General features: G+C 36.7%; 1 protein-coding gene across 1 annotated transcript in view; it reads right to left on the reverse strand.

The window, feature by feature from the left end:
• CPS1 (carbamoyl-phosphate synthase 1) overlaps nucleotides 1–21,211 on the reverse strand; it is a 133,481-nt gene that overhangs the window by 59,139 nt on the left and 53,131 nt on the right. Inside the window, exons 15-21 of the mRNA XM_003406084.4 lie at nucleotides 20,468–20,625; nucleotides 18,849–18,977; nucleotides 15,163–15,307; nucleotides 13,250–13,460; nucleotides 11,678–11,876; nucleotides 7,943–8,119; nucleotides 2,540–2,658 (exon numbers count right to left, since the gene is read on the reverse strand). Of these exons, the coding sequence (XP_003406132.2) occupies nucleotides 2,540–2,658; nucleotides 7,943–8,119; nucleotides 11,678–11,876; nucleotides 13,250–13,460; nucleotides 15,163–15,307; nucleotides 18,849–18,977; nucleotides 20,468–20,625 (1,138 nt within the window). The remainder of the gene's footprint in view (nucleotides 1–2,539; nucleotides 2,659–7,942; nucleotides 8,120–11,677; nucleotides 11,877–13,249; nucleotides 13,461–15,162; nucleotides 15,308–18,848; nucleotides 18,978–20,467; nucleotides 20,626–21,211) is intronic.

Below are 21,211 nucleotides of genomic sequence, written 5' to 3' on the forward strand. Positions count from 1 at the left end.
CCTGGGAAACTCCTGAGTTTATGGCTGGCACCCTGAAAGGGTAATGGGAAAACACCAAGCTCGTAGCCCGCGGGTCAGCAGTGAGGATGTAGTGGGGAGTCCCAAGCTTGGACTGGCATCTGAGGTCCTGGGAAGACATGGCAGTGTGGAGGGCTGTGCCCTTTAATGCGTGAGATCTGACCTAGATCTGGGTGGTTAGGGCCAGAGGAAGAAGTGAAGTGCTGCATGTGCAGCTGGTGTCCGAACAGAAGGGCCAGAGAAGTGGGGATCTGATTTTTCCACACTCCTACACGCTGACGCCCCCTCCACACTGACGACCCCTCAGCTAGGCTATTCTTTCAACTTTAGACCTCCGTGTGCTACACAGAATGACTGATACAGGTAGCTTTAGCGCCATCTATTCTTGTTTGTTTTTTATTCTTTTTTTACGTCTATAACACCTCTTTTTTTTTTATAACACCTCTAAATAACAATAATTATTGAATTGCTGCATGTGCCTCTATGATATTCAAAAAGAAATGAACAACACAATTAAATGTCACTCGGAAAATAAAATGAGTTCAGGGGTCAGGTTTACTAACGTCTTGGATCATCCATTAAGCCTTTCATTCTGAGCTTACTTTAGCTTTCACTCAATAATAAAAAAAAAACCACTATCTTCCTGGATCAACAAAAACTATAAGGAAGATATATAGTTGGAACTGTATTTCTTAAACACTTTAAAAATATTAAAAGCTTTATACAAAGTGTCTTATAACGTAGATCATTGCCAACAATAGAAAATATCTCTATCTACAAATACGTTTTCCCAGAAAATGGAGACTGAAAGTATCAAATAATCAGTAAATAAATTCAACACAATGTGGAAGTCAGAAAGATATTATAAGAAAGCTAGATAAGAGATCTGTAACTGAGTCGTTCTAATCCTCCAGGGACCTTTTTCACTATTAATATACAAAATACCAATACTTAATTAGCATCTCAAAACCTGCTTTCTGTTGTAGCAAAAACTACTTAATTAAATCATCAAATTCACTCCAAAAACAGAATGTATATCAAGTGGAAATTTAAATCACAATGCCACCTGATATTTTTCACCCCCTGTCTCCCACACTGCTACACTGGGCAGACCGTAAGTTTCTAGCACCCTCATGTGGTCTAACTGGTGTGGTTTCATTCGCTTTTGAAATCACTTGCCTGAAACTGAAAACAGGCTATAATTCAGCAAAGAAGTTCTGCAGGCATCATAAACCAAGAAAGGAAATCTCAAGTCAGCAAAATTCTTAAGATAAATGTAGAAGCTCAATTCCCAACTCACCACTATCTAGTGTTCATTTATTTGATCACTAAGAAGGATGAGTTCTAGATAACTGTGGCTAGTTTCATCCTGGGCAGAAAGGGAATCCTGAATTTTCAAAGCTCAACATTTGTCTTGGGCAGTTATCAAACAGATTAAAAGAACCTAAATTTGCTTAAAAAGAAAGTCAGGTTTCTTTTATTACCCAGTTTGTGTACATCTTGATTAGGCAAATACGGCATCTCAGTTATCTATTAGAGTCCTCAAACCCTTGAGAAGTCCAGGCTTTGAGGTCTTTCCACAGTCCTCAACAACATTTGAAGTGATTTTTCCACATCCTCTCAAGCCATTTAAAAACAATTTATACAAACAAAATCCCTGCCCTTCCTAAACATATCCACAGGCTTGTAAGAGAGATATCTTCCAATGGTAGTGTATTTCCGACTCTTTGAAGGGGGGAAGGTAAAGGGGACTATGCTGTCTCCCTCAAATTACTAATAAATGCTCCTGTTATTAAAGATACCTCTTTTAAATCGATCTGGAACCTCACTAGCCTAAGGTGCCCCAACAAATGATCTTCTCATGAAAAATAAAAAGGTAGATGTTAAAGCACCAACATTATTGAGATATTCTGAACATGAAATGAAATTTTAAAAACAATTGGCTGTGAAGGAGATAAAAATGTAAATGACTGAGAGGTAAAGAATCTATTAGCAGAAACCCGAATGTGGCTTATCCGCATGCAGAACTGGAAGTACCAGTGTTAAAAATATCAGTAGAATGCGAGCCGAGTGCCTTTGCTCATCAATATATGGCAAAGTGCTGGCTGATATTATAGAGGAAAAAGAGGTTTCAGAACGTAGGAGAAAGTCTGTGGGAACAGGAGTCTTATTCATTTAATTATTGGTATATAAAATTAAAATCCAGGTAATGTTTGAAAATCAAATAACACAATATATCCATAAATATACACATACTTTTGTAAATTTAAAAGACAGTTCTAATAAAACCATCATTATGTTTGATGGTAAGGACAGTGGTAGAAAAGGATTAGAAGTATTAATAAATTCCTTTCATAAAATAAACATCTGAAAACTACCATTTGTCTTGTGACCATGACTACTGTTTTAGAACTTTGGCACTATTTACCTCATTGAAGCAGAATTTTAATCAAGAGCTTAAGGGTGAGAGGGAAAGTTGCACAGAAGATGTCTGGAGTTAATCAGAGCAGTATTGACTTACCTGTTGAGTCCTTTAAGTGTCTTTTCCATACTTAAAATGTCACGCATCTTATACAAAAACCACTTATCAATGGATGTGAGCTTCTCAATCTCATCGAGGGACATGTTGTCTTCTATAGCCTGCCAAAAGGTGAAGAGATACTATCTTTTACAAACATTTTATAAATGTCTTATTTGGCTGAAAACATATAGCAGTCTTTCCTTTCCATGTTATTTAGAGCCCTAGTGGAGCAAAGGTTAAGAGCTTGGCTACTAACCAAAGGTTGGCAGTTTGAATCCACCAGCCGCTCCTTGGAAACCCTATGGGGTAGTTCTACTCTGTCCTATAGTGTCAACAATTAGGAGTTAGAATTGACTTGGCAGCAGGTTTGGTTTTTGGTTTGGTTTGAGGCTATATAGACTGAGGTATGAAACATGAAATAAAAAACTGATATCATTGAGGTTCCTTCCAATAAGCCTAAAGATGCATCCAAACACACCCACAAATGGCATACAGAGGTGTGCTGAGTTCATCAGAGAGAGATGTGCTCAGAAAAATATCCCTAACAGGGTCTGTGTCCCTGGTTTGTATGTAACTGAGTTACCATTTATATCCTAAATTAAGCACATCTTTGAGAAATTAAAGAGACTCTCTTAAAACTATGTTTAAGCCAAATGGGTAAGAAAATTCGAATCAATGTAATGATCATTTGGCTTATATTTTGGATAATAGAATTATCCTTTAGAAAATAGCATATTTTATTACCCCATTCCACATTCACACAAATATCCATTCATAATTTTATTTCACTTATCTAATGTTGGGAAGACCGAGAAAATGAGTGTTGAGATATAGCATAGCTCATAATTTTGTTGACAAGAGTAAGATGACATCTAGCAGAGATACTCAAAACCATGTTCATTTCATAAGCCTATTAATGTTTCTTTTATTTAATTTTCCTTGTAATTATAGGCAGATTTCCAAAGACTTAATATTCTGTCCTATTTTCCAAGTGACTAAAGGTAGAATTATATGTTAGCTATCAACACTGTGAGGTGGATAGAACGTTGAGTTAGTGACTCTTTTGACAGACCAAATGATCTTTTCACACAGTCACACAATCACAATCACACACAATCATACACACAATCAATGGAGGGAGGTGGGGGCTAGAATCCTACAGTCCTTTGACTATGATGAAGGGCAACTACAATCACATTCACAGTTTCTAATAAAAACAAGATCCTGCCAGAGTCTTAGGACTTCATCATCACTGCAGCCTTGCTATCTCACAACATTGTCATGAAGTCCATAATGACCCCAAACAAATATGAGGTCACTTTAATGCTCCCCAAATCAAAAACAATGCCCTGGATTCTCCCCAAATCAAAAGAGGTGATGATCCAGTCATACTGAAATAAGACTGCTACAAAAATCAGACCTCAGAGAAAGTTGCCCTTTTCTAAGAATCATGAAAGCAAGTGAAGATTTACACTCCCTTCATTCTTTTTCCCGTTCAGCCTTCCACAGTTTTATACTCTTTGTCAAAATCACCAAGATCCCAGTTGCTGTGGAAATGAATAGTAATGATGACCTCTAACAAACAGAAATCAGTTCCTTCTCCTGGCATTCTGGCAGACAATAATTTATACCTCAGACTCAGCACTTCCTGTTTGTACATAGGATACTATGTGCAAGAAAGGCCTCCACACATTTTCCCTGAATTCTCATCCTTTATAAGTGTGTTAGAAAAGAATGAAAGATTTCCTTGAGTTTTACAGCCCAGCTGGGAACTTGGAAATGCTTCCCTTTTTCATCCTTCTCAAAATGGCAGAAGCATGATTACTAGACTTAAGAAAAAATCCATTTACTGCCCTTTGCCTGGGGAAAAGATATATATATAACAGATATGTGGGGATATATATATATATACATACACACACATATATGTATATATATATATATATATATACACACACACACATACACACACAGACCTAGCCTGATGGAATACCAAGGAATCAAACTGACTACATCTGTGGAAAGAGACAATGGAAAAGCTCAATATTATCAGTCAGAACAAGGCCAGGGGATGACTGTAGAACAGAAAATTGCTCAGGTGCAAGTTCAAGTTGGAGCTAAAGAAAATTAAAATAAGTCCACGAGAGCCAAAGTATGACCTTGAGCATATCTCATCTGAATTTAGAGACCATCTCAAGAATAGATCTCATGCATTGAACACTAATGACTGAAGATCAGACCATCTGTGGAATGACATCAAGAATACCATACATGAAGAAAGTAATAGATCATTAAAAAGACAAGAAAGAAAGAAAAAAACAAAATGGAGGTCAGAAGGGACTCTGAAACTTGCTCTTGAATGTAGAGTAGCTAAAACAAAAGAAAGAAATGATGAAGTAAAAGAGCTGAACACAAGATTTCGAAGGGTAGCTCCAGAAAACAAGTTATTATAATGAAATGTGCAAAGACCTGGAGTTAGAAAATCAAAAGGGAAGAACAGGCTCCATGTTTCTCAAGCTGAAAGACCTGAAGAAAATATTCAAGCCTCAAGTTGCAATATTGAAGGACTCTATGGGGGAAAATATTAAACGTCGCAGGAAGCATCAAAAGAAATTGAAAGGGTACACAGAGTCAGTGTATCAAAAAGAATTGGTTGACATCCAGCCATTTCAGGAAGTAGCATATGATCTGGAACTGATGACACTGAAGCTGCCCCAGTCCAAGCTGCACCGAAGGCACTGGGAAAACAAGGATCCAGGAATTGATGGAATATCAACTGAGATGTTTCAACAAACAGAAGCAGCACTGGAGGTGTTCATTCACCTATGCCAAGAAATTTGGAAGACCACTACCTGGCCAACGAACTGGAAGGGATCCATATTTTTAACCATTCCAAAGGAAGGTAATCTGGGAGGATGCAAAAATTATCAAACACTATCATTAATATCACACACAAGTTAAATCTTGCTGAAGATCATTCAAAAGCGATTGCAGCAGTACATTGACAGGGACCTACCAGAATTTCAAACTGGGTTCAAAAGAGGGCACAGAATGAGGGATATCATTGCTGATGTCAGATGGATCTTGGCTGAAAGCAGAGAATACCAGAAAGATGTTTACCTGTGTTTTATTGACTATGCAAACACTTTGGACTGTGCGGATCATAACAAACTATGGATAACATTCTGAAGAATGTTATTTGTGCTGAGAAGGAACCTGTACGTAGATCAAGAGGCAGTTGCTTGAAGAGAACAAGGGGATACGGCATGGTTTAAAGTCAAGAAAGGTGTGCTTCAGGGTTGTGTCCTTTCACCATACTTATTCAATTTGTATGCTGAGTGAATAATCTGAGAAGCTGGAGTATATGAAGAAGAATGCCATATCAGGATTGGAGGAAGACTCACTAACAACCTGCATTTCGCAAATGACACAACCTTACTTGCTGAAAGTGAAGAGGACTTGAAGCACTTACTGATGAAGATCAAGGACTATAACCTTCAGTATGGATTACATCTCAATATAAAGAAAACAAAAATCCTCACAACTAGACCAATGAGCAACAACATGATAAACGGAGAAAATACTGAAGTTGTCAAGAATTTCCTTTTACTTGGACCCACAATCAACGCCCATGGAAGCAGCAGTCAAGAAATCAAACAGCACATTGCACTGGGCAAATCTGCTGCAAAAGATCTCTTTAAAGTGTTCAAGAGCAAAGACGTCACTTTAAGGACTAAGTTGTGCCTGATCTAAGCTGTGGTGTTTCCAACCGCCTCATACACATGTGAAAGCTGGACAATGAATAAGGAAGATCGAAGAAGAATTGATAGCTTTGAATTACAGTGCTGGAGAAGAATATTGAATATACTACGGACTGCCAGAAGAACAAACAAATCTGTCCTGGAAGAAGTCCAACCAGAATGCTCCTTAGAAGCAAGGATGGGGAGACTTTGTCTCACATACTTTGGACATGTTATCCAGAGGGACCAGTCCCCGGAGAAGGACATCATACTTGGTAAAGCAGAGGGTCAACAAAAAAGAAGAAGACCCTCAGGGAGAAGGACTGACACAGTGGCTGCAACAACGGGCTCAAGCATAGCAAGGGGTGTAAGGATGGCACAGGACTGGGCAGTGTTTCATTCCGTTATACGTAGGGTTGCTATGAGTTGGAACCAACTGGATGGCATCTAACACTAACAACATATATATGGTGCTGATTTTTTTTAAAATGAAAGACTGAAAATAAAAACAGTAACAGGGTGAAATGACTTCCTTGCATAGTTGTTCATCACTAAAAATGTTATTTTCTATTACCTTGAAACGTAATGTACATCAAAACATACTAGTATCTCCCAGAATTTCAATGGGACTTAAACATTCTGCATTTAGAAACCCTTCTTGTGAGGAGAGTATATATTATATGCAATCCCCTTCCTCCTCCCCCTCTCTCCAGGACTCTCGATATATGGGCAGAAAAGTTTCAATGAGTTCAAAATTACTAACAGCCTTTTTCTGTTGCTACAAAGGTAAATTCCAAAGATGGCCTCTGGCTTTAAAGATAAAATTCACATTATCATACACTCATCCGTATACACATGCAAACACATAAAATGGTCAGCAGGACTTTGTAGCCCCAGCATGGCTTGATTCTGTTGGAGGATTAACTCCTGTACTTTCTTAAATGTCAAAGAGCCATTCACGGATTTCTGGCCAGACAGATCCCAGATGCCCAAGTCACCTTTTATAAAATCAGATGAGCGGAAGCTTCAAAACTCTAAGCACAGTAAACATGAAAGAAGATTAATATGGCATTAATTTGCATAAAAAGGAACTAGTGGGCGGAAGTGAGAAATTTGGGCTTTTTTATTCTAAAAGTAAGACCAATAAAATAACTACATGAAAAGGCCTATAATCACTGAGGTTCTTTATAGTCTGTTGTTGTTTAGCACAAAGAAACAAGCAAAGAAAGAAAGATTGTTCTGGAATCTTAAGTAGTAATACTATTTTATGCATGTTCCATTCTAAAACACGATTCCACACATTTTTAAGGAGCAAATAATGAGGGTGATAGGAAATGACAAATCAAGGTAATCAAATCTATTTAACAGTACTGATACCACTTCACAAAAAGGGAAGGGACATTTTATGTATGTGATCATCCTTTAAAACCATCATGTGTCCTAAGGCTAGGCCAAAAGTCAAATGAAAAAGGATAATTTTTCATCAAATATAGAATTATTTGATGAAATCTTTAGAAGTCTCTAGTTTATCACCATTGAAGAGTGTTTAAGAAATTCTAAAATTTTCTGAATTGAAGAGAGTTTTGTAATTCAGTTTTACTTAAAAGTCCGGGCTGACTATTCTGAAAAAAGCAGTAGCTCTGGGCCCCTTGTTGAATATTACCTTGGCAATGGCATAGATACGGATGCTGGATGGTTCAGCCAGCTCTCTTCTGAGATCTAGGTTGGATGGCCAGTCTTTGTTCATGGGCAGACGGGGAGTGAAACCATCCACAGACGGGTGGCACATTCGTAAAGCCTTCTGGAAACTCTCCTCAAAGGTACGACCAATAGCCATGACCTGTAACACACATTTAATATCTCATATTTAAAGAAAGATCTTACATATATTTTTAATCTGTAGCAGAATGGGGAGTGAATTTTTTTTTTCCTAAAAGACTTAAGAACAAAAATATAAGAATTCTACTCAAGTTTTAGACTTTTTTTCCCTTTCTCTTCTCCATAGTTTTGGCATAATCAGAGTCATTAACGTTAGTTCTGTTTTTTACCATTTAGGGAATTCAATTGTTTTTACTGAGATTGATGAGGAAATCACCTGTATCTGCTAGGGACCATAGTATTAAAATAAGGATATATAAACCCTTCTTTAGAAAGATCCTGCTTTCACGCTTTTAGGTAGATGTCCTTTAGAGAAGAAAGCAAATGAAGAGAAACAAGACATATATTAACACAAAATCAGAACTATTTCTAAATGAGCATCAGTTGGTATTCAAGTCAGTTCAGCTTTTTTTATAGCTAAGCATTAATATTAATAGAACCTTGAGAATCATGACAAGTACTGACAGATTCAGATTTTGAATGTAGGCGGAGACTAAATTCTCCATGACAAATTCCTTGTGTCTTCCCGCAATCTTTACAGCTGACTGTACACTAATCAATTAGAAAAACCATGTGGTGGTTTAGTTTAGACAAGACGCAAGTCAGTACTAGGACTGACCTTGCAGCCTACCTCGTTATTTTCCTTGGATAAACATTGTCTTTGAATCTTCCCGTGAAATGATAGATTACTATGCATTTTTGGTCTCCAATTCAAAATAACAGTCATAATCCTACCTTCGATAAACTTCCAGGATTTCTTAAAGAGACCCAAGCTCCCATTAGTGTCAGTTTAGGAAATCTTCATGTCAATTGTGTGACATGATTCATATTCAAAGATCACTAAACCCAAACAATAACCTTTTCACGCTGCTCCAAATTTAATTAGAAATAAGGAAAGATTCACAAAAGCAGGGATAAACAAAATGTTAGTCCAATTCAGATACGCAATTTGACAGTCACAGTGGCAACTTGAAAAGTTAGACATGTTTACAGATTTTTTAGCCTAGGCTGGGAGACACTGCCAAAAATAAGTTACCGTGCTATGCAATTAAGAAATACTTATGGGATATATAATAAAATTTGCATGTGACCCTTGTTCTGTCTCCAAATTATCTTTGAACTGTGATCCCAAAGTAAGTACTTCTACAAGTTGCTCACCATAAACCTTTATTAATTTTAAGCACATAGTACCTTAAAAAAACCTGTTGCCGTGGAGTCGATTCCGACTCATAGCAACCCTACAGGCCAGAGTAGAACGGCCCCATAGAGTTTCCAAGGAGCACCAGGTGGATTCAAACTGCCGACTTTTGGTTGGCAGCCGTAGCACTCAACCACTATGCCACCCGGGTTTCCATAGTACCTAAAGGTCCATTTAATAAAAGAGAAGTAGACATAAAAAAAAATAATAAAAAAAATGCTTAACTTAAAGTGCTCAAAATTTGTGTTTTTTTTTTAATATTATTTAATCTCACATTAATTTAATGAAAATTTTATCATTTTTCAGTGGAATAGCAATCATAGCCTTCCCTGGACCTACTCCACTTACTACATCCTCATAGCATCTATACGTAAAATGTTGTATTTTAGCTTTTACCACCATTTAACTCACATTTATTTGGTTCTGTTTATATATTCTAAACTCACCAGCTGCAGCTAATGTGTCACAATTATCCACAACTAAGTCTTTGTTTTATCCTCCAGTGTCTTGCACATAGTAAGAATTCAGGAAATGTTTCCTAACTTGATTTGAACTAAATGTAAGGTATTAAATATTCACTGATGACAAAAACCCCTCAGACAATAAGCCCCAAATGAAAACATTATAAAAGTCTCTCATTTTCTTTGGCCTATACATGTTTCTGTGAACATTACAAAAAGGGACATTTCCTATGAAATGTAAACCAAATTGCAGTGGTTTACCTGATTGAAACCCTACCAACACAGCTTTCTATGGCATTTGAGCTCCCATTCCACTATGAATAAAAAGGGATGATTGAAAAATTAAGATTTAACAACACATGAAGGAGGAAAAAATAGTACCTGGTGTTTTACAACTAGTAAGACATTTTAATTTAAAAGGTCAAGTTGTTTCTTATCTGTCATTACTTTAAAATCTTCCATTAATATCTTGGAAACTAAGGAAACCAATATAATAATAATTCTGCCTTTTATGTGTGAGTATGATTGACCAGTAAAGTGTTTTCTTTTTTTCCCTGTGTATTTCTTGTGATTAGTGGCACAGATTTCTGTAATGGCTGGTCTGAGTTTAGTCTGTAATCTCTGTCATAGGACAAATGAAGGACAAAATAAAAATTGAATCTATAGTCTTTTGTTCTGTGTTCTAACCACTTTAGATACCTAGACACAGACTAAGAGCTCCTATATTGGCCATCAGAGATAAAGATGAGATAAAGTAAGACAGATGATGGCTGGATAGACAGATGAATAGATACAGAGAGATAGATTCATGCATACTGGTACTCAGAAACTCAACACTTGAACCACATTGACGAATATAAATACATTAACAATACTGATGATGAATTACACTTATTGGAGGCATGCTATGAATTTACCTAAAGACATTACTTAACACTGCATGTATTAATGTTATGCCTTATAAGAACCTTGCTACATAAGTATTATTATCTCCATTTTGCGGATGGGGAACCTGAGGTGCAAAGTGTTGCCCAGGAGTTTCTAGCTAATACATGGCAAGGCCAAGTGTAAAACCCAAGTTCATCTGGTTCCAAAGCTCATGCTTTCTTCATTACACCAAAGCTCCTCAGTGAAAAGAGAGATAAGCCCCTTGGTGGAGGGTGGTAGGGGAGTGAATCTCAGAGGCAAGGATCTGAATTTCTTTCTTTTCTCCCACACAGAGACTTACTGAATCTTTGAAGGTGGAATAATCAAAAGTTAACTTTAGTTTCATGTAATATGAAATAGAATAGTATGAAAATCATCTAAAGAGGCTAAATGCTTAGAGGTTTTCAGTATAATAAAAGGGGGTTTAATATTCCACCGTGTTTTTTCCATTTAGAACTTAAAGCTAAAAGAGTCCTGAGAGGTCTTCTAATCCAGCCCCTTTCTTTAATAGATATGGAAAGTGAGGTTTAAGGAGGTTGAAGCCAAATCTTGCCTGAATGGACTAGAATTCTTAACCTCAGTTCAATGGCCTTTTTGGTATATCTTATATTATTCTACTTTTGTGATTTGTTTATAAAACACATGATAACTCAGTTATATTTATATGAATATCTGTTTTCATATATGTGCATATACTACATACCTGTATGCATGGCCTCTCCTTTTAAACAGAAGCTCTTAGAATCCAATGAAGTGATGACATAACATTAATAGTCAAATAGATGTTGAAACACCAGGGAAGAAATAAAATTACTATTTATCCTCCAATCAAAAACCCTATGTCCAGGCAACTTTAAGACATTCAATGGTGTTAAGGATTTGACAAAGTAAACTGAGGACAAGGACTAAATAGAAGAATAAATTACAGACTCACCTCTCCTACACTTTTCATAGAGCTACCAATTCGGCTAGAGGTTCCATGAAAACGGTCAAGATCCCAGCGAGGAATTTTGGTAACCATGTAGTCCAGACTAGGCTCAAAGCAGGCTGATGTTTTCCCTGATACAACATTCTTGATTTCTGGAAGTGGGATGCCTAGGGCAATCTTTGCCGCAATAAAGGCCAATGGGTAACTAAAAGGAAGAGACAAATTTTAACTTTCTCTTTGAGCAGCAAGTATTAAAAACAGCCTAAAACATAAATTGGTCTTACTTAGAATTTCTGGTATTATTCCACTTCAGGGTACAAGACACACCTGATTCTCTGTTCTATATGAATATTTAATACCCACTTAAAAAATAATGTGAGTCATGATAAAATTCTGGAGGTGTAGGTCAAGGAGAAATTTGCTCTCTATGCCTGGCAGGCATGGTTACAACTCCTAACCTTCACCTCTATAACCACAAATCAATAACTGCCTTGATAAATAAAGTGCTCACTTATTCAACTTCCACTAAGGTAAGAATCTGCAAAATATTTTTTTGAAAAAATATATACATGTGTGAACCTAGAAAGACAGTTGAGTTAGCTGGTACTGTGCGGGAAAACGCAGACACTGCAAATATGGTCCTTCCTGTGTCTCCAAATTATCTTTGATCTTTGGGCTCCAGGAACTTGACTCTTCTCATCTGGAGTGTCAGTTTTAATACTTGTATTTGATAAAATAATTCATAAAACTATAGAATTACAGATGAATCCTTTTAATCCCACTCCCTCATCCTACAGATGAGGTGACTGATAGAGACGATAAGTAATTCACCCAAAGCCACACAGTCAGTGGAAGAACCAGAATGAGACTCAGTTTTCCTGATTCCTGGTAGGGCAACATGTCTACCACCACTCCATGAAACACTTTGTAGCTACATAAAGTATCTATAGAGGTAAATATTTTATTAATTTGAATGCGATGTAATTTAAATACCAGATGCTAAATATAATAAAAGGAAATACATTACTTAAGCTTCTCTCCAATATCGTTTGCTAAGAGTTGTTCAAATAGATGGCAAATTTATTTATTGGGTTGCAACATTTATCTGTAGAAAAGTCCTACATTGTTTAGTCTTGCAAAGTTTTAGTAAAATAAAAATAACATGTACTGAATGCTTGAGCTTGAATCAAACCCAAAAAAAGGGAACTGTTAATTTGCTATAGGGCTACGCACCTGAAGAAGCCTGATGGAAGCTAAAATTAAGGATTAATTTTCACTTTTTAGCAACATCTGCAAAGTGCAGTTAAGAAGGAGATTTTTCACAGCCTGCTTTGACTAGCCAGATTTTGGTTAGTTTATGATTAGCCAGCAAACAAAGCCAACTAGCAAGACCATTTGCCTCAATCTGGCAGCAAGCTCATTAATAACCATGTCCTTAGGGTCCCACAAATGATTTGGAGCCAGCATACAGAAGTGGGGAGTATAGTTGTAAACACAGCACAGCTTTCCACTAGCTGTCAATTTTCTACTTCTATTTGCAAGGAATTCACCAACCCATAATCAATCTTCTGGTCTTACCCAGTAGCCTTTGAAGCCAGGGCAGAGCTTCGGGACAGTCTGGCATTCACTTCAATGATGCAATATTCCATTGAGGTAGGATGAAGGGCAAACTGAATGTTGCATTCACCCACAATGCCCAAGTGACGAACAACATTGATTGAAACACGCCTCAACATCTGAAACTCTGCATTGGAGAGCGTCTGGGCAGGGGCCACGACAACTGAATCACCTATAAAGCCAAGCAACACTACTTATTCGATGGTATAGCTCAATAACCCACTTTGGTGAATTAATCTATTTACATGATACAAAAAAAGACACGGAACAGTCTATGGGTTTGTTGGGAAAACATTATCTTAAGGAAACACATATAAGGCACGTAGGGTATTATTCCCCCTGATCCTTGTTTTGTCCATATCATCCTAACACATTACTTACAGAAACCACTCCAATCTTCCCACTTTCATCTAGCTACCAAGACTTCAGTCATCTACTCACTGGATTAACATAAACTTCTTCATCTTCCCTCCTCTTCATCTCAAATTCTCTCTCAAGTTCTTCCCTCCATAAAATGATATCTCCTCTTGGCCCAGACTGGCTCTTCCACTTGTTCTTTGAGTTTCATCCCTTCCCATTCCTTCACCCTTCCCCCAGTCACAGCCTCTTATATATCCAGTCTCTTAATCCATCTCCTCTGCCTACAAGCATGTTCATATCTCCACTGGCTCAAGAAGTCCCTCCTCAGCAATGCCAGGCAATCACGCAAACCTTCTCTCTCTCTTTGCATTACTAAACTTCTCAGAAGTTTGCCAATTCTGCTCATCACTCATTACCACATGTTGTGTTGTTAGATGCCGTTGTGTCGATTCCAACTCACAGGGACCCCATAGGACAGAGTAGAACTGCCCCATATGGTTTCCAAGGAGCAGCTGGTGGATTTGAACTGCGAGCCTTTTGGTTAGCAGCCGAGCTCTTAATCGCTGCACCACCAGGACTCCCATTATCACATAAGTCCTTTCAATTTGGTTCACCTAAGCAACTTTGAAGCATTGAACCTTCCCTCTTAAAAAAAAAAAAAAGTAGATATCTAAAAATTCAAGTTAAATCCTCATTCTTGACCTCTTAAAGTATTTGATACAGCCCAAAATAAAGTTCCTTTATAAAATATTTTCTTGCATTGGCTCATTTGACACTGCACTACTCTGGTTTTCCCCCTCACCCTCTATCACTCTCTTCTTTGTGCTCAGTACTAAAGCTTCTTATCATGCCTATAAACCTAAATGCTTTCCAAGATTCAGTCCTTGACCCTGTTCTCTTCTCTTTGTATACCTGTGTCCTTGAGTAGTTTGTCTATGCCTCCTGCTTCAATTATTTCCTTTGCGCCCATGATTTCCAACTCTTTATTTCTATCCTCTATTTCTTGAACTCCAGTGCCATTTTATTAACTCTTTTTCTTGAGAGTTCCACCCACACCTCAAATTTAGCATTTCTAAAACTAAGTCATCATCCTTGCCCTCTCCCTCTGAATAGGTTCCCTTCCTGAAACTCCTATTTCTATCACTTGTAGCTATTTTCTCACTCACTTGATGACTAACAGGCTTGCTTTAAGCCTCCCTCAACTTCACTCCTGACTTCTCATCACCAAGTCTTATAGATTTTACTTCCATTATATCACTTATATTTGACCCCTTCCCTCAAATAAGATCAGGATAAAAATATCTGCCTTATTTCATAGGTATTTTGTGAAGTTAAATATTTGTGAGAGTACTTTCAATACTGTAAAATATACTATCCTTGTGTAAAGTTTTGTCAATAATTTGTTAGCTAAGAATAGCAACTTAAAGGAAAAAAACTTTAAGAAGTCTGCTATGGACCATCAAAGATGTGAGTTGAAGGTATATTATTATCATTCTTGAAGATTCTTTACCTACCTGTATGAACGCCCATGGCATCAACATTTTCCATGCTACAGACTGTGACACAATTGTCATCAGAATCTCGAACCACTTCATATTCTATTTCTTTCCAACCTGTCACTGACCTCTCCACCAGAATCTGGTTGGTCATTGCAAAGGCCTGGAAATGGGTGACAAAAGACATCAAAGAGTAAGGAAGGGCATTGGTTGAAACCTGGATATTTGGCATGAATCCTGGTCAGCACTGAAGTCTCAAGTCCCGTCTGCATCCTCCCCTACACTCCAGAAGGCCCAATGTGTCAGGAAATCAGTGAGGTACTAGGAATAGCATCCTGCAGTGAATACGCTTGATTTACATTATTGAGGCTTGCCATTCAAAGTGCTGAAATGACATTAAAATCAAACTAATTTAGGAAAAAGAGAAAATAATTGAGCAATCAGGCAGAGGGAAATGAAATTATTTCAGCAGCTAGGCTTCTCTGAAACCAGAAAATATGATAAGTGTGAGTAAATGTGGAAAAATAGGTCTAAAGACTCTGGCTTTCTCTAAAATAGCTGAGGGTGCTTTGTACAGTGACACACACAATAAAAGTTAGTTGATGTTGATGAGGAGAAGAAAGGCGATGATGATGGTTGTAAACAGTTAGCCAAGATGGTGTACGAAACTTGGGAATTAAAAGAATCACATGCAACTATTATTATGGTTAATCATTGCCTAAGTGCTTAAACACTCTGAGCCATATATCATGTGTGCCTGATTAGACAGATATGAATTAGTACAATTATCATTTCGTATTTCACGAATACCCATGGAGGATAGAATACTGAACCCAAAATATGAAACAGGCATTCTCTGACCTGAAGACATTTAGTGGCTAAAAATCCAAGACAGAAATGTCCCTTTGTCTCATAATATATTTGATTTGGGATCACAGTGAAAGGAAGAAAAAGTAACTGGGGAAAGTAGTTTGAAAAAATTCAAATTATTAGCAGGCATTATAATAAAATAAAAACTTTTTTAATATTGCATCTCAACAATATTTTTTTAACTTCAGTCATCACTACAGATTGGGAGGCTTCAATGTGGCACCTTTGTTCCCTTGGAAAGCCTAGTGGAACAGTGGTTAAAAGCCAAAAGGTCCACAGTTCAAATCCACCAGGCGCTCCTTGGAAACTCCGTGGGGCAGTTCTACTTTGTCCTATAGGGTCACTATGAGTTGGAATCAACTTGATGGCAATAGGTTTTTTCTTTTTTTCTTGCCTAGCTGCCCATGATGAGGTTTTCAAAGTGGTTAGGAAACTGTGTAGCCAGTAACAACAATTTAATAATGATTAATTTGTATTAGGACTACTAAAAAAAAGAAATCTGGAAAACAAAGTGTACGAATTCTGGAAACCTTTTTTGTTTTGTAAAGAGTAGAATGGATGTTTGAGTAGAAAGACAATTGAGATCATCTAGAGAGACAACTGAGATCATCTTTACACATTTCCTCAGAAGTTTTTTTCTTTCAAGGCTCAGATTTTATTCAAAAAGTTAGGGACCTGAAAGAGTTAATGTATCTTCTAATGGTTTTAAATGCAATCTCAAGAGAATAAGGGAGTTGCTTTAGGACATAATAATATAACTAAATAATCACACCAGCAAAGCTAGGTTGTCATCAGCTACTGTCAGTAGGTAAACTATTCAATGGTCAATTGATTTTAGGAAATACAAACAATTGAAAACTATCACATCCCAAAATTATCTTCATTGTGTTAAAAGTAAAAATTTTCAGATTAAAAACTCAGTATTCAGAATAGATTTGTATACAGTAAAAAACATATAGAGGAAATGGAGGAGCCCCTGGTTGCCCAGTGGTTAAGCACTTGACTGATAACCAAAACGTTGGAGGTTTGAACCTACCAGCCACTCCACAGGAGAAAGATGTGGCAGTCTGCTTCTGTAAAAAGACAACGGTCTAGGAAACCCTACTGGGCAGTTCTGCTCTGTCTTACAGTCTCTCTATGAGTCAGAATTGACTCGATGGCAATGGATTAGTTTGAAAATATTTGAACTACTAGTGGGCAGTTTAATATATTATTCAATATATTAAATATATTTTTATTCAATATACTGAATATACTATTCAGTATAATATATTATTCAAAGTATATTTTGAATAGAGAAAATGTACACATTATCACTATTAGCAGTAAAAAAAAAATTGCTAATATTAAAAACATTTGGAACATCTAAAATGCCAGAGGAAATAAATTTTTATACCTCTATAAATATATTTTTATAACATTTTTGCTTTAAACACATGATTCAGAAAAGGAACACAAAATGTTTATATTAGATATGCTTCCCTTCTTTTTTCGCAACTTTAGAAAACCTGTCTTCAAGTTGTTGACATGTAAATCTGTCAGTATAGCCATTTAAATAGGTTTAACTGGATTTATCTGTTCTCGAAATGCTTTGTCAATAATTCAAAGGCCTAATTTTGTTTCACTCAAAAAGTCAGTCATGTAAAACTATAGCCTGTGCTTGGGTTATCTATTAAGCTCTCCCCAAAATAACTCTCACAGTAATTTTGTCAGATCTACTTCCATGGCTGTCATGTATGTGTGCCTCCTGGCTGCATATGTACCCATTTACTCAACAAGGGGTTCTTGAGCCCCTGGTATAACCAGACACTACTTTCGGCTGCGGGAAGGGAGAGAGAATAATCATTAATTTGAGAATGAGAACCATATTGAATTTTTAAATTCAGTTTAAAAATCTTTATCTCAAGTGAAATAAAGTTCTTTAGTACTGAATCTAACTTGGTATTACTTTGCTTTCCTAGAGCTTGCCTTCCACGATAATCTTTCGTTGTTTGAAGCATATCTTAGTTTTCTCAAGATTTTATCCCTGAAGAAAAGAACTGTTTATTAACATGTTAAACTTATTTTGATGTAAATAAATTATAAACACTCAAATCTGACCTTCATTTATATGTGCGTAGGGCAGTTAGCTAAAAGTTCACTCATTTTTGATACTAAGAGGTCTGTATGTATATATTTTAGACATACAAGTTTTGAGTAAAGTGAAAGCAGTCGATATATTTTGTTTTACTTTCTGGATATCATCCCTTTCATATTATCTCAGAAAAATGATGAAAAAATTAAACCTTATATTTTGTTTGTTTTTTTAACCATGAAAATATATTTTAACATTGTGAGCATCTTGGAGCAGATTTTGAAGCAAAGGAAGATGGAATTGGATTAAATTTACATCACTGAAGACATGAGAAGGCACAATAAAGGTGGACTTTTAGAAGGACTGACCATTGGTTTACCCAGGACAGTCCTGCTTAATGCCTGCATCCTGGCATACATAATTGCACCGTATGGTGGCACAGTGATTAAGAGCTCAGTTACTAACCAAAAGGTCGGCAGTGCAAAACCACTGGCTGCTCCTTGGAAACTCTATGGTGCAGTTCTACTCTTTCCTATAAGGTCGCTGTGTGTCAGCATCGACTCAGCGCCAAGGGGTATGGTTTTTTGGTTTCTTTCCCTCTTTTAGAGTATCATCTTTTGGACACACTTTTAGAGAGCATGATAGTGATTTAATAAATGGAGAAAAAGGTAACAATTTCTCATCTACATAACTTTCTCTAAACAAAAGGGTATATCAAGCTTTCCTGGTTGATAAGGACTCTGTGTATAAAAATGTATACCTTTGTGCTGAGGTCCAGTAAGATCTCCTTATTAGGGCAGATGCCTGAGCCTAACCCGCCCAGTGCATAGGCAGAACGGATCATCACTGGGTAGCCAATGGTGTCCGCCGCCTTCAGCGCATCTTCAGTCTGTCAACAAGAACAAGGATTCAAAGTTTTAAAAACTGACTACCCCAGTAGAAAAGACCACACCAAAAGAGTCTGTCAATACTGGTACATTAATTTAGCTGGGAAGAGTGAGTATGGAAATATTATTCCCTCATCTCCTTCTAGAAAAAAAAAGTTTTACAAATTTTAATTAAAACTCTAGGATTGTTGTTCCTTTAATTTTTTTAATATACCAAAAGGTCCTGCTACCAGCCCCAAGCTTTTGTGACAAATTTTTCTTGTTTTTATCTTGTCATCTAAAAATAAAACACGGCCAAATCAGAGAGAATAATCATTAATTTGAGAATGAGAACCATATTGAATTTTTAAATTCAGTTTAAAAATCTTTTTCTCAAGTGAAATAAAGTTCTTTAGTACTGAATCTAACTTGGTATTACTTCAATAAGCCATTACGAACACTATATAGAAAGAGAGTTTTCATTTTTCAAGTTCAGTCAGAGAGTAGTCCCAGAAGCTTGGATTTTTTTTTTTTTTAACCTTACAGAATACAACATATGGTGGCTATATTTTTTTGTCATGGAATATTATTACACTACCAATGGGAATGTAATTACACCTTTCCCATATGCCTGTTTCTCATCCTGAGGAAGCATGGACATAATTAAATCTGGCAATAAAAGAATAAACGTATGGCAGGAGCTTCCCAAAGTGTTCAGCAGAGCTATCCCGGGATTATTCCTGATTGGCAGCTTTGTAACGTGTAATGTACTTGGCAACATTCTTTTATGAAAAATACACAGCCCATTTTTAGTTGTTCCAGGAGTACTTGCCTTATCCCTAGGGATTTGCCTATTCCTATAATGGGAAATTTGCTTTAACAACTGCCTCCATCACTCCCACTCCACTGATTATATGTCTGAATTCAGAAATCAAGTAGGGGCAAAAGTTGTACAGCAAATTGACTTTTTCCTGGTGCCTAGCACTAGCATGTCAGTAGGCACAGGATACTATGGGAAATGAGTAATAGGGAAGCTAACAATCTATTATCTTTAAATATCTAAGCAACTGGTTTCTACTCATGAGTCTTACTGATTACATCCAAAGGCTCCTTTCCTAGATAATTCCATTCTAAAAAGTTTATTCCATTCTAAAATTTTTAATCCAATCAGTTGCTGTTTGCAGGCATTTGCACACTCAGGATGTGTGGCTGATCCCAGACAGCAGATCAAAAGCACTTCGGAGCTGCAGGTTGATGTGGTCCTTATTTTCAATTGAACAGATTTGAGATTTAGTGGCACTTCAACCACTGATAACCCACTGCATTTTTGAACTTATGTTTCTCTTTTCTTAACATAAGATGTTAATGCCTTTCGCTAGCATTTCAGCCTTGAATACTACAATTAATACATAATATCTCAAAGGTATAAGAGTTTTAATCATTATTATAGGGCATAACAAATCATTCCCAAAACAAGTAATGGCCTTGTTTCTCCAGAATAAAGATTCCTTACCGATTCTACTGCAAAACTTGGAGCAATCTTTTCACTAATCTCATTTAGCTTGTCTGAGAACAGTTGCCTATCTTCTGTGGCCATAATGGATTCAACTGAGGTTCCCAGGACTTTGACACCATATTCCTTGAGCACACCTCTCTTGAATAGTTCCACTCCTGCAGAAGTACAAAATACAATCAGTTTTGAAAATCTCAAACTCTTGATTCTTCTCTAACATATACCTGAATACAACTTGATTTGTTTTGTTTTTTTACTTTAAATTTGAATTGAAGAAGTCACCACAGTCCACAGTACAGTGGTACTTAGGGGAAAACAATTTTGGAAAAAAAAAAATTCTGAAGACATTCTAAAAAAATATGCTATCAATGGTGCTATTGGTATATCACCACCTTCTGCAAGTCATGTTTATTATCTTTATTAATAAAAATCACTATTATACAGAGCCTTAAGATTTCAGTATATTCTCCTTTCCTTCTAAGACCCATTCCTAAAATAAGATCCTAAGGAAACTCTGTGGGGCAGTTCTACTCTGTCCTATAGGGTCGCTATGAGTTGGAATCGACTCAACCGCACTGGGTTTGGTTTGGTTTTTTTATTATTTAAATAATCCCAGAGAAATGAATACCTATCTGGTATAAGAATTATCAAAATTGTGTGTCCACTAGCTTGCCATATAGCTTTGGCTAAGTTTTTTTTTTTTTTACATACAGTTTACATTACCAACTGTTTACTCCAACTAGT

The sequence above is a fragment of the Loxodonta africana genome, chromosome 6, assembly GCF_030014295.1.
Source record: "Loxodonta africana isolate mLoxAfr1 chromosome 6, mLoxAfr1.hap2, whole genome shotgun sequence".
NCBI classification, from domain to species: domain Eukaryota; kingdom Metazoa; phylum Chordata; class Mammalia; order Proboscidea; family Elephantidae; genus Loxodonta; species Loxodonta africana.